Here is a 17,496-nt window from a genome sequence, read left to right on the forward strand (position 1 = left end):
TTCAAAAATGTGTCAATGGAAACCGTCACCATATGCCTGATATTCTTTTCCACAACTGAAAATCCATCCGGGTATTATCAAATGCTATGTCTTTGTGTATGTTGGTCTACCTTCCCAAGGTTTTGCTTTAGGTCTATTATCCCTAAAGCAAAAACTAATGATTTTATGATTATTTCAAAAACTTCCTCTCTCTGCTGCATATATAAATATATCTCTGCCGCACCCTGTATATTATACGGTGTGTTACAAATTCCTAGCTCACTATTGGGATCTCGGTAAATATAAGAGATAAGAGTTAAATTTAGGGCAAAGTTGCGCATTTTTGAGCCTAAGAAAGTGCCATTTAAAAATTTGTATAAAAAAATTTTAATTTATATTTCTTGTTGGGGCGCTATTGGACCACCCCTTTTGTACGTAGAAATAATGTTTCGAAGAATCAACCATTTTTTAAGATGCGTACCATAATATATAGGTCTGTAAAAAGAAGAATAAAATAGACTTATTCACATACTCGTATTTAAAAGATATATAAACTTCAATTTTTGATGAAACCTTTCGTTATATTTAATTTTAATGTAAGTAGAATAAGTCTTAAAAATATAATAATTTACTTAAGGTATAATAGATTTTTGTATATACCCAGGAGATGAGGTTTAATCTATTGATATTTGACCTCGTTTCTTCTGTTTAATATCCTCCCTAACTTTATTATGAATATTAAACTTGAAAACTATGAGAAAAACTTACTTATTTAATAAAAATACTTAATTTGAACCAACGTTTCGGTAATTACATCTAATAACGTTATCAAGGTAGGTTAAATTAGATTAAAAATATGAAAAAATATACTTATCTTTTCTAATTTTTCGTCTGCACCCTGTGTAAAATTTGTTCTTAATCCGCAAATAGTCACAATACTTTTTTTACAACTTGACGTTTGATTCATAGTTTAATAAACTAAAATATAAATTTTCCATAGGTGAAACCTGTAGACCATTTCGAAAAAAAAAATCAACATAAGTTATATTACTAGTAGTAGAAAGGCTGATTTAGTTACATTTATAGCGAGAAAAAAACATGCAAGTCCTTTTAAAGGACACAAAAAAAATATTATTAGCAGTAATAAAGAAGCAAAAGCTCAAAAACGTTTATTTTCTAGACAGTTTTTTCGAATCGTATGCCCACTTCATTTTATACCAGATTGCTTCCATACTATTGTATTTTCAATCCTACTGACATGATCTGGAGAGCAATTATTGCGCAAAATGAATCAAACACCGCAATTAAGTGCGTCTGTGCTAAACAATATACGAACGGTCATTGAAATCGACAAAACCAATTAATGGAAGAACTGTGTTTCTGACGTTAAAAGTGTAGAAGGCGAATACTGCATTACTTACTTACCTATTGGTTTAATTGCTTACCGCGAATTAATCCAAGTATAATTCATGCCGAATCTAGTTCTGAAGATATGGATGTAGGTAAGCATTTTTGGGCGTAAAAAAGTCTGGGTGCAAAGTTATGAATATGTAATATTATATGTGTAATATATAATCTTATACAGTGCTTTCATTTCAAAACGATCCACCCTTAACACCTTTACTTTTATTTTTTACCTTTACCTTTAATACCTTTCTTAAAAATAAAAAAAAGAAACACGTCAAATTCGATATACAGTGGGACGTTTAATTATGCATTTACTGAAGTTCTGTCAATGACCTCCTGACCTCCAGCTAACCTCACTTTAATATGTCAAATGGGAACCCCCATCGTGTGATACATCATAGTAAGCAGCGTAAAATTCTCTATTCAACGGTACCAGCAAAAAATGAAATCGGTAAATGTGTAAGCAATTAGTTAGCGAAAATGTCTAGAAATAATGAATATTTTATTTACGCCAAACTTTGGTATTTTAAATGATTGATATGATATGAATGATACCTACATCATTTTAAAATTCTTACATTTTTTATAATAGATCATCAAAAAAAAAAAAAAAAATACAAGCAATTTAGAAGTTAAAATGTGTGGTAACAAACAGTACATTTAGTTCAAGCAAATTATTTATTTTTTTAAGTAAAGAATGTGTACCGTTATTTGCGAGAAAAAAGAGTGTCGTCAAATTTTTTGCAAAAATCTTTGCAGTCTTATAACTTTGTATGTGTATTTATTTCACTTATTTTTTTTCCGAAACCTACCTAATAGGTACAAAAAAACACTGCAATAACTTACATTTTTAAGGCGTGTAAGAAGCAGGCGATTTATTATTGTTAAAACTGTCAGTTTGACGCGTGCAATTTTTCAATTTTAGTTAAAACAGTAAGTTAATAAAATGATGTAGACGCTAGCCGAAAGAATAGAAATAATTTTCCTTTATGGAACTCAAGATTGGTGTGCTCGCAGAACCGCGAGAGCATTTAATGAAAGGTATCAAGATAAAAACGTGAGCCATAAGTACGTATTAGAATTGATACGAAAATTTGAAGAGACGGGATCGATTTGCAATAAGAAAAAATATGAAAATAGTTGTCGATGAAGCATGCCAAGTTGAAGTACTAGGACAATTTGCTATGGATCCAACTTTGTCTATACCAAAGGCCGCAAAACTAACAAATATTTCCACTGGTTCCGTACAAAAAGTATTAAAAAAAAAAAAAGTTCTTTCCTTATAAAATTCATATTCTTCATGAACTCGGAGAAGATGATTTTGATAGGAGAATTCAATTTTGTGAAGTGATGTGCCAGCGAATTGACGACGATCCCCATTTATTGAAGAACATTTGCTTCAGTAACGAATCGACCTTTTTTCTAAATGGCCTGGTGAACAGACATAACTGTAGGTACTGGGATAATGAAAATCCGCATGTTTTTCGGGAAGGAATTGGGCAGGAATTTTTTGGGAATGAAATAATCGGGCCATTTTTTTGGAAGAAAATTTGACTGGCGAAATTTATTTAAACCTTTTAGAAAATGCAATATACCCTTCCATCATCCAATCTATGGAAAATCAAGTAGATCAACATGGTGCTATATTATTGAATGAAAATAATATACATTTTCAGCAGGATGGAGCTCCCGCGCACTACACTTTGGTAGTTCGAGAGTGGCTTGATGATTTTCGAGAAAAGTGGATTGGCAGACGTGGTGCAATCGAATGACCTGCGCGGACTCCGGACCTAACCCCACTAGACTTTTTTCTTTGGGGCTACTTAAAAAGCAAAGTTTATAAAACCTCACCTGAGGGTATTGAGAATTTAAAAAGAATTTCAAGAATGCAGAGAAATTAGCGGGCAGACCCTTGCCAATGTTCCTAAGGAGTTTGAAAATAGGCTTTTTTATTGTCTTGCTGATAACGGCGCGCATTTTGAACATTTAATAAAATAAATTTGTTAAACTAATTAAATTTGTTTTTCTACCCTACCGATTTACACTTTAATTGCTTCTTGGTCAATCAATTTTATTTTTTTTTACAACAATTGATAGCATAATGAATGCCCTTTAAAATAATGTATCACACCATGGGGTAGCCATTTGACATATCAAAGTTTGGCGTAAATAAAATATTCATTATTTCTAGACATTTTCGCTAACAATTTGCTTACACATTTACCGATTTCATTTTTTTTGGTACCGTTGAATAGAGAATTTTACTCCTTAAGAAAGTTATTAAGGGTGGATTGTTTTGAAATGAAAGCACTGTATAACAAAAATTATATGCACGCCAAAGCCTCATAAAGAAAACGCCACGTGCTAAACGTTTTTGGTTTTTATGCTTGTCCAAGTAACTTCACCTAAATTATCCCTACGTTGCCTCTTTTAAGAATATCACAAAAAATAACGAAGAACAAACAGAGCCGAACGAAGACCGATCCAAATTATGGGTAAAAAGAAACCAGAAATGATAACACGGGCAATGAAATTAAAAAAATAAAAATAATTAAACATATATAAAAATTTGAAGGCTTGTGTAATGGGTAATCTATCGAACCAAATAATTGAAGAAAAATGCAAAGCATTTACTGATAAGGGATACAAAGGGTATATTAGTCGCTTTCTGGCTTTATGTCTAATAATTTGGAGAAATAAAAATAAACTTAACAAAAACTAATTTGTTAAAACAAAAAGGCTCAAAGAGGCTTCTCTGGGTAAATGATAAATAATAACCTTTTTATCACAAAAGCCATTTCGTACTTCCAAAAGAATTTCTGACTGGTGAAATAGAATTGGTAATTTCTCTCCCAACTCGTCTAGATTTGTTGGCCTAGTAAATTCGTGTTTGTTTAAATGCTTTTCTTAAGATACTGCAAAAAATAAAACTAATTTGGGGATAAATCTGGAGATCTAGGAGGCCATTTAATATTACCAGTACTACTGATTCGATCGTTAGGAGAATTATTTGTTAAAAATTATATTTACTATAACCGCATTATGAACAGGACAGCAGTCTTGTTGAAAATAGACCGATCCCAGGTATCAAGTCAGAGAGCATTTGAACGGCAAGAAGAAATTGATTTTGTAGCAACATAAGGTATTTTTAGGCCTTTAAAGTAACATCAATAAAATAGCGCAAAATACCGGCACAAACCTTCAATTTTTAAGGATACTAAGTACGGAGCTCAAAACTTGTGTGCTCATTTTCCCGAGGATAATATCGAACAACGGAAGGATTGTGTTTTCTATATAATCGAAAAGAAGATTAATCGGAGAATATAATATTTCTCAACAAAATGTCATTTCCATTGGCTTTCTCCATCATGGTTTCACAAAATTTCATTCTTTACCACCGGTCTTCGGGAAATATCTCCTGAGTTTTGGAATATTTAAAACATTTTATTCCATGGTTTTTTCAAATATCGGTAACAGTTTTATGGTCCATATCTGCTTACTTTCAAACAGTTCTACTTGATCGTATTATCCACTTCTAGGAGACTACAAACCATTCCTTCCAGTTGTTCTTGCTTCTCGAACCTTTCGATAAAAGAACCTTGCACTTTAGTGTGAAGACAAAATGATCAGACAAAAGACAAAATCTCAAAATTCGAAACCATATTTAAACTTGTTTTGCGCAAGAATCGGTTTATTTTCAAATGTAATTGAAAACAAATTCCTACATTTTACTGCCGAATCGCTTCCATAAAACCATTAAATATTTTAACTCTTTCGGGATGAGTATAATAATTTGCCATAATAAGTTGAGAAAAAAATAATAGCGCTTTAAAATTCAACAATGCAGCATGCAGTCACACAGCAAAATGAGGCGTTTTTATATTATTATTATTATTTTGTAAAAAGGAAAGCAAATACCGATCAGAAGACCTGAGGCGGCTGCTCATCGATGAGAGGAAGCGGTGTTGCCATTATTTTGGACAATGCGTAATCTTCAATTCCCCAATCTATATATTTAAACAGGCTGAATATTCTTACTAGGAAAATTTTTTTTGTTTAACTTAAATTTTATAATTCCACACTGTTTTGACCTGTTTCGGCCTCCTTTCCACGCTGTTTTACTACAGAACTTCAAGCAACTATATCATTTAACAAATATACCGTATAACCGCTTAGTGGGTGGAAGTACAAATTTTTGGACACGTAACTCTGTTTATTCGATAGCTCGTCACAAACACATTAATTCTTTCATAGAAGAATGTTGTAAGTTGCTAGTCGCACTTGCAGGTAAGGCAAAAGATTCTGTTTTAAACAACTGAAGCTTAGTTGGTTCGGAGGGAGGAGTGGGTAGCTTTCGGAAAAAATTTTCCATGGCTACGATAAATCCTAATACCCTCTCTTGGGCTCCCTGAGTTCTACGACGGATTTCATTCCATAGGCTAAACTCAAAGTCATATGGCAAGAAAGTTTGTCGAAAATGTGTTACTAAATCATCCTAATTTCGAAAAATACCCGTGCGATACCAAAGTAAAGCATAATTGGTAAAAAGTTCAAGGGCTGAGCGAACCAATTGCTCTTATGTAACTCCTCTGGAGAGTCTAAGCTCTTCGAGACTTTCCAGAAAATTTGTCAAGTTTCCGACTGCATCAAACTTCCAGCGGCTTATGTCTTTATATGATGACCAAAAGTAAGAAGGTTATGGTTGATGTTCGAAATCACTAAAAGGTAAAAACTGACTATTGCCTACAATACCCTGTCGGCAAATTATGTTACAGAAATATTGCGGGAATACTACATCTGTAATATTGAGTCTCGCAGCAATTTCCATATATGATATATGATGCAGATGGAATGAATTTTGCATGTAAAGAAGATAAAAATTTTGTAATTGGCAAAGAATTGGAAGTTTTACCTAGTTTATATGAACATGGCAGTTTTAAATCTTCTGATCTTGTAATCGACGTATGTAAAAAAAGTAAAGAAATACATTTATGACTTTTATTTTTAAAATTTTAAAACTACCTTACAGTGACCCATTCGTCACCCAGTGAGCATGAATTAAGTTGTATAAGTGCCAATTAGAATATTATCAATTAGTTTAGGAATAAAGTTTGTAAATTGTGTAATATAAGTAATTGCGTTGTTTGCTGAATATATACCGGGTGACACAGGAAAAAGGAAACACTTAATAACTTTTTTACTTTTGAAGATACACAAATTAAATTTGGTATATCGATATACAGGGTGTTCATTTGTTCATTTGAAAACTTCTCAACACGGATTTATCGAAAACCACTGCTTAAAAAAAAACGCCGAAATACGTCAAAAGGTTTGTCAAGAGGGACAACTTTCTAACTTAAAATTACTTCACCCCCTTTCACCCTCTGCCACTCAGGGTCATCCCCTTAAAAATTTTAAATGGCAAGGGGTATCGAGTAATAGCTTGTTTAAAAGGTCTTTAAAAGTCTTTTATTTTGGCGTTTGATTTTTTTAAATCGGTCGATTCGTTTTCGAGGAAATTAGAAAAATCTTTGTTTATCTTAATTTGTTCAGATAGAAAACAAAAACATGAAAATATCAGTTTTTATTTCAATAAGTGTTCAAAATGTTGCCCGTTAGGGTTTGCCAAATCTACAATTCGTTTATAATTTAAAACGGAAACTACCAACATAAACAGCAATTCCGAATATTAGACGTGGAAAAAACTAAATAACAACCTGATTTTTTTTCCGCATTCTTTTCATCAACACAGATATCCTGGGCGAACTGTATTTATTGTTATACCTGCTTAGTTATTTATAGTTGCTAAGGAAAATAAAGAATTTATTTTGCCGTCAGTTACATTTGTGACAGTCTTGGAATAGTGAAAATTTATTTGTTGAATTGAAGATTTTACTTCCAAAATGGTTTACACACTAGCCGAAAGAGTGGAAATTATTCTAATTTATGGTGTCCAAAATCAATGTGCTCGGCAAACTGCCGTCACGTTTAACGCCAGACATCCGGAGAAGATAACTTCGCATAGGTATGTTTTGGACCTTGTTACTAAGTTTACTGAAACTGGATCTGTTGCAATTAAAAAACGTGATCATCGGCGAATTTTGGATGAAGCCGCTCAAGTTGAAGTTTTGGGTCATTTTGGAATAAATCCTAATACTTCATTACGCAAAAATGTTGCTGCCACTGGTATTTCATTAGTCTCTATTCACACAGTTACCAAACTTCATAAATTTCATCCATTCAAAATGAAAATATTGCAAGAGTTAACCGAAGACGATTTCGATAGGCGAGTTGAGTTTTGTAAAAAAATGACTGAAGCGATTAATGATAATAATATTGGTGTAAAGAATATCTGCTTCAGCGATGAATGCACATTTTATCTAAATGGATTTGTTAATAAGCATAACTGTAGATATTGGAGCAATGAAAATTCTCATGCATTTGTCGAAGGGCATACCCAGTACCCTCAAAAAATTAATGTATGGGCAGGCATTTTAGGAAATAAAGTGATTGGGCCATTATTTATTAACGGAAATTTAAATAGAGACATTTATTTGGATTTAAACCAAATCGATGATGATGGAAACCCTATACTTGATGAGGCTGAAATATATTTCCAGCAAGACGGCGCTCCTCCTCACTATGTTTTTCCCGTTCGGCAATGGCTACACGACGAGTTTCCAGATAAATGGATAGGGCGAAGGGGGCCTATAGAATGGCCTGCTAGATCTCCTGATATAACGCCATTAGACTTTTTTCTATGAGGTCATTTGAAATCTATTGTGTTTACTCCCCAACCTGAAAGTTTGGATAAGCTTCGTCAACGCATCATCGACAGCTGCCATGATATCCCACAACATGTTTTTAAAAATGTCCGTCAGGAATTTGAACATCGCCTATATCATTGTTTGGCCAAAAACGGGAAACATTTTGAACACTTATTGAAATAAAAACTGATATTTTCATGTTTTTGTTTTCTATCTGAACAAATTAAGATAAACAAAGATTTTTCTAATTTTCTCGAAAACGAATCGACCGATTTAAAAAAATCAAACGTCAAAACAAAAGACTTCAAAAGACCTTTTAAACAAGCCTTTACTCGATACTCCTTGCCATTTAAAATTTTTAAGGGGATGACCATGGTGAGCAGAGGGTGAAAGTGGCTAAAGTAATTTTAGGTTAGAAAGTTGTCCCCCTTGACAAACCTTTTAGCGTATTTCGGCGATTTTTTTTAACAGTGGTTTTCGATAAATCCGTGGTGGGAAGTTTTCAAATGAATACCCTGTATATAATATGGTGTGAAAATCAGGATAATAAAATGAAAAGGGATTAAGTAAAATATTATTTCAGTAGATATGTAATTTACATTACAGTGAAAATTGCCGAGAAATAGCTTTAAGCACTAGACAATGATTAAAAAATTAGGGAGCCATCAAATAGTATAAATTAGCCAATATGACTATTCCCAAAATCGAAATATCAATACAAATCAGAAATCGTAACATTGCTTACACATTCCTTTTATCTGGTTTGACCTGGTAACCCACTGTGCAGATTCAAGGACGGCAGCTGACTAAGGTCCAATCAATAATGTCATGAAGAGGCAAGGAATCCTGTTAAAGCTCTAATTCATGATGTACCTGAGATGGCTCGGGATGATCTTGGGATAGCCCTTAAAACTTAATACTTCGCTAAGATCTCACTTAAGACTTGGTTTAGGACCCGGCATAAAACCCTGAAGATGTTGGAGGGTTTTTTATAAAATGTGTATTTAAGTAATCTTTTACATTACATGTTCGTCCGTATATCCCAACCTCGAGCAATTCGAACTTGTTAACCTGAAGACCACACCAATTGGAAAGAAAGCCAAAACGCAATTTCTGGGTACCTCTTCGATGAATAATCCCACGGAGACTCAGGTTTACAAGAGTTGACAATACAACGTTGCCCTGCTTAGCTTTAAGTTACAGCGAGTAAAGTCTAGCAAACTAAAGAGTAACTACGGAAAGAATGCGGCTACAAAAATGCGACATTGCCTAGTTTATTCCACAAAATAAATATAAAATATTGATTTTTACTTTTTTTCACTTCCAAATCGATTTGTTACACACAAAAATAAAATAATTAACAAACTGAGTTGTTTTGTAGTTGTTTCATTTCCTATTTTTACTTAACAACACGTCTTTACCGGTAAATAATATAAAAGTATTAACACATTTTATTCAAATAATTACATTATTAATATCAACTGGCAACACCTCCTAAAACAACGTGGCTCTGGGCAGACCAGGCGCCGCCCAAACGACTTGATTGGCGGGGATCTGGTTATTCCGGTTCTGTGAAACTCGTAAGTGCAAATATCCTTTTAAAATATCGGACTTCTTCTCGCGCCATCTCTCTCCGTCGCATCATTCATATCGATTGGTATTGAAACTTCAGCGGATTCCAGTGGTGGCGTTTTAAAAGCGGCGGCATTTTTTGATGTTTTATGTTTTTCGCACGTGGAGCCGTCAAGTGCTGTTTGCTGACCACGCGTTCTTTTGGTTTGAAGTTTATTTGAGGTTGTCTTTAAGTTTTTTGTTACTTGATTCGTGGTTTCTTTTTATTTATTTATTTATTGTCGTTATTGTTAATGAACATTATTTGTTTTGTTATTATTTTTTTAAATTAAAAATGAGTAATATATCTAAATGTGGAAAGACAATTCGTAGCCAAGCTAGAGAAGTAATAGCAATTACATTTGTGCTTGCGTGCTTTTTTAGAGTTTGCGATGAAGAAGCGTCTGAGAATTCCCTTAAATTGCCTCTGAAACGTAAGATAGACAGGGTGTCTCTTTACACTGGGGTCGGCGTATCGACTGTTCGAACAATTCATCTTGAAGATCAAGAAAGAATTCGCAATAACCCTAATAGAATGTTAGCAAGCCCTGGGAAAAAAGACCACGTCAGTCGCTTGTTGATAATGATGACGATTTTTACTTTCAAATAGTCAGGCATTTGATCAACAGATGTTATACGGAATTTAAAGTTGTCCCCACAACAAGGAAGCTAATTAAAAAATTGCGGGAAGACTCTAACTTTCCGTATTCTAGGGAAACCCTTAGAAAACTGCTCAAGCAAAATGTTTTTTTTTGGCGTAAATGCCAAAATAAAAGAAAAATATTAATGAAGCGACCCAACTTACTACACTGGAGATATAAATACCTTCGTCAAATACGGAAATATTGTCAAGAAAAACGGAATATTGTTTATTTGGATGAGACCTGGGTAGACAACGGCCTAACTTTTAAGAAATGCTGGCAGAGCGACACCGTTTCTGGTGTAATTAGCAATATATGCTCGACAGGTAAGTGAAATATAGCTATAATCTTATAATTTAACAAAGTAATCATCATAGTTTATTTACATCTAGGATGGAATAAAAGTCTGATATAAATAAACTAACACAAATAAAAGACGATTTTTTTTTTGGATAGAAAAATAACTATCATAGTTTTTCAAGCAAAATAGATTTTTTATAAAATAAAAAAATAAATCATAAGAATATCTGTTTTTTACTCAGGTCCTAGTAGATATAAAGTATATTTAAGAAACTATACTAGGTAAGCGCTGATCCATACCGATCTGAGAAATGATCTTAAGTTATTTTCAGTGATGAAAGTTCATAGGTTCGTAACTAATAATTTTGCCAACACTGATAAAAACCGTTCAGATTACACAACAGATGGTGTAAAACAGAAACCAAAAGAAAAGTGTTCATTTGCAACCTGTGTATTTGTTTCCATACTAGTTCCAAATAAGGTTTAATGTAAGAAAAAATTAAAAAGCCGCATAAATGTAGCTTGCTGTCTTGTGTTATATACCAGCAAATGGGTGCATTCGAACTACTCTGGTTTTAAAACGTACGCAGAAAAGTGCGATCAAAAAAAAGCTTTACATTTTTAAAATTTTTGATTGTAAAGCTCTTCTTCTATCAAAAACTTGTATTTTTAAGGCTTTAGTACAAAAAAAAAAAAAGAAAGTGTGACGTTTGTGAAAGCTCAATAATCAAATTTGGATTTTCATACCTTCGCGACCTCTCTCTGACGCTGGCATGAAACACAAGGCCTAAGTTACTTCATTTAACTATTTTTCTAAATTTGTGCATGCTTTCTACGTATTTATAATATACTTACTTGTTTTTGGAGTTAAATACACAGAGATTGCTGTCACTGTGTCGTTATTTGGATCTCGATACAATTCGGTCACTAAGAGATCGTTGTCTTTCATTCTTAATGGGAATTTTTGCATATCTAAAAAAAAAAATTTTAGAGTCATAGTCCAAGCTTGTTTAAGCCTAGTCTTTCTGTTTCTACCTTAAAATTATTGATTTTCATATTTATATGTTTTGAAATGAAAGTTAAAAAATTCGAAGTACAATCAGTAAAAAATATGATATGTTTCCGAAAAATTAAATTTTAATTTTTTTATCAGAGTATAGAATTATTCAAAATAATAAAAGGTTCAAATACTCTTTTAGTGGTCTAAAAAAAAGATAAACTTATCAAAATTAATAATACACAACATACACATTAGATGGTATTTTTTGTTATAACCCACCATAATTATTAGAGAGCATAGTTCTATGGGTACTCCAATAGCTGCTGAGTATGTGTATAATCTCTCCATAATATATACATACATAATGTTTGAATGAATCAAAGAACCAACACATAACTTTATCCCGTCGCGATGCTGTTATTCATCAACCACAAGTCTTGAATGTGTCTGTGACCTTGGTTCTTGGGTGTAAACCTGGATAAGGTTACTAAATTCTCAAAATGCACTTTCCTTATAGGGCTAGGCTAGGTCCATGTCCACTCCTACACTCAGGGCAACCTATTTTAGCTATTTCGACTCACGACATATAATCTAATTAATTGGGATCATTTACCACATATGCGCAAAATATTTGCTCTGCAACGTCGTTGTTTAAGGGTGATTGCGTGTGTGGGTTCAGAAATTGCTGTAAGTCCCGTTAAATATCCTATCTTATATTATTCTGCTGATTCATCTGACGATTCTAACCTCAATCTAACTCCACCACCTGTCGTGAATCAAACAGTAGCAAATGCAAAGTTCCAGTTCCGATGAGAGTAATGAATGGGAAGAAATATATGACGACATACCAGACTTTCGGTTTGATCATGCTGCTGCAGGTGTACAGTTACATTTTGACCATGAACCCGCACCGCTTGAAGTTTTCAATTCGCTTTGGACGGACGAAATAATGGATCTCTTTGTAACTAGTACTAATGGATATAGTCAGAAACTGAAATTCTCGAATCGCCCTAAAGCTAAACATTCCAGAAGAACCAATTTTGTTGAAACCTCTAAAAAAGAACTTTATAAATTTATTGGGATTTCTTTATGGCAAGGACAGATGCGATTTTCAATTCTGCGAACATTTTTCTCTTGATGATGATCCATTAAACTATCATCCTGTGTTTTCCTTTGTCACGTCGGGACGCCGATATGAGCAGCTGCTTAGATGTTTCAACTGCATAAACGAAAAAGATAATACTGATAGGCTCAATAAAGTAAATAAATTATTGAAGATTTTGCTTGGTAACTATCAGAATGCTTATGCTCCTAAGGAAGCCTTGTCTTTAGATGAGTCATTATTACTTCACAGGGGAAGGCTAAGCATCCGGCAATACATCAAGGGGAAAAAAGCAAAATATGGAATCAAATTCTACGAGCTGTGCACGACAAAATGGTGTACTTGTAACATCGACATTTATAAAGGAAAACAAGCTGAAGAAGCCAATATGACAAAATTACAGTCTCTAGTGTTTAGGCTTCTGTCACCTTTCCTTGACAAGGGACATCACGCTGTTATGGACAATAATTATTATAACTGTCAAACAAATCACTTGAACGTAAAACTCACACAACAGGGATCCTTAGGTCGAATCGCAGGGGAAATCCCAAAAATATTACCACCAAAAAGCTCAAGAAAGGTGAGCATAAATGGCAACGAAAGGGGAAAGTGTATGTTTCCAAATGGAAAGATAAGCGTGAGGTATTGATGATTACAATCAAATTTCATCCAGAAATGATCGAGACCACTAATTCTTATGATCAAATTAAATCTAAGCCAAAAGAAGTCTCAGAATATAACCTAAATATGGCAGGTATTGACAGAGGTGACCAGCTGACTTCTTATTATAGCTGTCCAAGAAAATCTATACGATAGTACAAAAAAGTGATGTTCCATCTGGTTGATATTATTGTTGTCAACAATTTCCTTTTTTATCGGGAATAACTAAATCAAAAACAAGCATTCTAATGTTTCGAGAAGATATCATGAAAGGACTACTTGGAATTTCACCAAATATAAAAGATGGCCGAAAATTAGTCAAACGTGGGTCGATAAATAATCCGATAGGATGTTCAAAATCAATCGTTCTTGAATCTATACCTACTTTACAACATACTTTGGAAAAAATTCTCGTGCCTTCTGGTTACAAGAGAAAAAGTTACTTCTTGCGATGTCGGCAATGTTCACAAAATGGAAAAAGAGGACAAACGTCATGGCGTTGCTCTGGATGCGAAGAGAAGCCCCCCTATGTGTAGGAAATTTTTTTGCAAATTTTCACTCATAGATAAATTGTTGCAGGAAGCTTTGTAAAAAAATAAGTTTTATTTTTGCGTTGATATTGTTTGTTTTTTTAGTTTTTCTAAGAATGTACCAGTTTTTTTAGATAATTTATGATAAAAATTATATGAAAGTACATTTTTATTTATTTTAGACAAAATCTATTTCTACTACTATACGTCTGCAGTAGCAGTCGTATGTCCCTTTACATAAAATTTTTTGATATACAGGGTGATTTTTATAAGAAGGTCATGCTTTTGGGGGATGATAGGGGACGTTCAAATATAACTTTTGATATAAGACACTATGGGTCGGAAATGCCTCAGAAGCAAAATACAGGGGGTTAAAGTTTTTAAAAAAATTAAGAAATTAATTTTTAGTTTTTTGACTGTTGACTAATAAAGATGCTTTAAATGTAAAAAGTAAATGTTTTAGTTTCAACCAGTGGCGTAGATCAGATAGGCTTTAGAGTAATTTTTTAATAAAAAAAAATAGTACGCCACTGATAATCAAAAATTTTAAGAATCCTTGGTTTATTTAACAGAACAAAAGGTATCCTGCATCTTTTTCCCAAAAGGCACCATTTTATCAGAATTTAAAAATAAATAACTTTAATAAAAACTAAGGAAAAAACAATTATTGAATAACGTTAAAAAATACTAAATAATAAATAATAATAATTAATAATTAATTTAATAGGTGCTCAAAGTGGCCGCCATTTTATTGGATACAGAGCCTGCAGCGTAATGTTAAATTGTCGTGAATTTTCTGAATAACTTCACCCCTATCTTTAATTTAATAATAATTAATAAAAACTAATATGCCCTTCTCATTTGTTTTTAAAAGAAAATGTTTTAAATAGTTTACCGCTTCTTACAAATTATAAATGCTGAAGGTACCGATTGTTTGGTATGTTTTGTTTTTGATATGTGTGGTTTTAGTGTGTTGGACGCGTTTATTTTCGAGTTTGTACTATTCAAGTTGTATAAAACACTACACATCTATTCAAATTTAGAATATAAAAATATTGTTCTTGTTTATGGCTTTTGTCATGGGAATGCGACAGCTACTGTTCAATAATACCGTAGACGAGTTATTTATTTTATTGGGTATTACGTCACTTATAGTAAAAATCATTTTAGAAAATACTATCTCACACGCTCACAAATTAAAAGCCAGAAGTGATGTAAATCCTTCTAAGTTACAGAATTTGGTTACTTAAGGCTTTAAATGTGAATTAATAGCATATTATAATGATCAACGTGATGGCTAGTCGCCAATAGAGTGTAGTTAAGCCGGGTGTAATTGTGACTTATACGTAAGTAGAAAATCCTTTATAATTTTTAAAATTTTGCACTTTTTTACTTCATCCTCACTTTTTCATCAATAAAATGTTTAAACTCAACATTCTATGTAAAAATTTTCAAAAAAAAATCGGTTGTTAGACGTCCCTTTAACTTTGCCGGACCCGATTTTGGATTAAAAATAAAAAGTAGAAAGATATATGTTATTCTAAGCGCAAAAATAACATCTTCAAAGCAAAAAAATTATAACATTCTTATTCCTAATGCCGCGTCTAAAAAAATTGAAATTGAAATTGGAAGCATGTAGCGTTTTATTTTTTTATTTCTTAGGTTCATTAACGCTCAATTGATATTTCATTAATTTCGATAATTATATTAATAATTTCAGTCAACTTCTTTTATCGATATTTCTTTAAATTCACACTGTCAATGACACATTACTACTGTAATGCATCACTCTCCTGGTTTAATTATTCATGCTTTCTGTTGACGGTCCGTCACTCTTCTGGTTGGTCTTGATTGATGTTTTCTCTGATTGGATTGACATTGACAGCTCAGGCGAGAGGTGGGGTCGTAACTTATTTAGTTGGTACTGCATCCATTTTTCGAGGACTTGTTCCCGTGTCGCAGGTAGAAGCGCACGTAAAAGGCCAGTTTTTTATTTCCGGAATTTGTGAAGCAGGAAGTGACCAATATGGTTTATAATTTATAGTCCTTAATCTTGTTCCTTTAGGGAACTGTTTATTTCAAAATTCTGGTGCAGGATGCCCGAGATTTTGGTGGATAGATAATGAAACTTAGCAAGGTGAGTGTGTCACATTTTGAACGCCATTCATTTTTATAGACAGTGAATACAATGGCAATCGTTGTTTTAGGGATTTACTTTTCCGTTTTCCTCTTTATTCTTCTTCAATCGTTGATGGCTGCAGGATTTTGATTTCCCCGAGAAATTGCTGTAAGCTGTGGAGCTGGAGCCAGAGTTAGAGCTAGTATTAGAGATTCCCAGTCCAGATAGCTAAGCTACAAATGGCATACATTCACAGCCTCGATTTTGAAGGCCAGCCGTTCATTTCTTGGAGGAATATACAGGCCAGTTTATTCCATTTATTTAAATATTACTAATCATAGATTTGTCTCATTTATTTAAATTTTTATTAATATACCTTTTATTTCAATTTAATCTTACAAATATTTAATTAATGTCATGATTTAATTTAATGTCAATTTCTTATCTATAATAGTTATTTTTTGTTCAGTATTTTTCAGTACCCTTTTTGGTAATTAAGTAGATATAAAACGGTTAAGGCTGATATGCCTTAGGTAAAAAGGTTCATGAACTTTCCCCTGCGTAATACAAATATTTACTAAAAACTTTAATAGTTTAATAGTCAATTTATTTTTCAAGTGCTGAAATCTACCTAGTAGCTTAATCATAATTTAAATGTTACTTTTGACAAACTTATTTTATTTAATCATATCAACATTATTCATAATAAATTATAACATTTAACAGATTAGAAAATGAGGTGTATACATATCTTAGATGTAAATATAATTTGGTTGTATTGTTAAGATATTTTTTTTTGCCTCTTTAAATCTACTTTATCCAGGGTCATTAAATTGTTGATTGAAACCTATATACCAAGTGTTTTTCTTAGTTTTCTTTCATTTATAAAAAAAAACTAAGTGGCGCCCTCTTATTTAATAGTTATAATCAAGATTATATTCTTTAATAGCCAGTCATAAGTGAACCTTCGAACAATCCCAAGCCTCCAATAATTCTGAGCTACCGTCTGCAAACTCTTGGCAAAATAGTAACACTGTTTAAACAGTGTTACTATTTTTGTGTGTTAGTTAACGCCACAGAAAATGACGCCCATAAACGTGGGGCCCAGCTTGGCTATTTTTATTGATCTATTTTAATAATCTTTAAATTTTTTCAAAATATTGATAATACCTTGGATGAGTGGAGTTTTAGAGTGCTTTAAATCTCAAGTAATGCTTAATGTTTTTGAGTAATGCAAATATCAAATTTGGTTATAATTTATTGACCATAATTTTATTAGTAATTGTTGGTATACAGAGTGTATACAATTTGGAGGAAAACCCTTGCTAGGAAAGTGTTTATATATAATATTTTTTATATTTATTGATTTTCGAGGTATCC

General features: G+C 32.7%; 1 protein-coding gene across 1 annotated transcript in view; it reads right to left on the minus strand.

Annotated features, from left to right (window-relative positions):
• Positions 1-17,496, minus strand: part of LOC126739617 (BTB/POZ domain-containing protein KCTD3) — a 96,513-nt gene that overhangs the window by 38,404 nt on the left and 40,613 nt on the right. Inside the window, exon 7 of the mRNA XM_050445375.1 lies at positions 11,561-11,677. Coding sequence (XP_050301332.1) covers positions 11,561-11,677 — 117 coding nt within the window. The remainder of the gene's footprint in view (positions 1-11,560; positions 11,678-17,496) is intronic.

This window comes from Anthonomus grandis, chromosome 8, assembly GCF_022605725.1.
Source record: "Anthonomus grandis grandis chromosome 8, icAntGran1.3, whole genome shotgun sequence".
In the NCBI taxonomy this organism is placed as follows: Eukaryota; Metazoa; Arthropoda; class Insecta; order Coleoptera; family Curculionidae; genus Anthonomus; species Anthonomus grandis.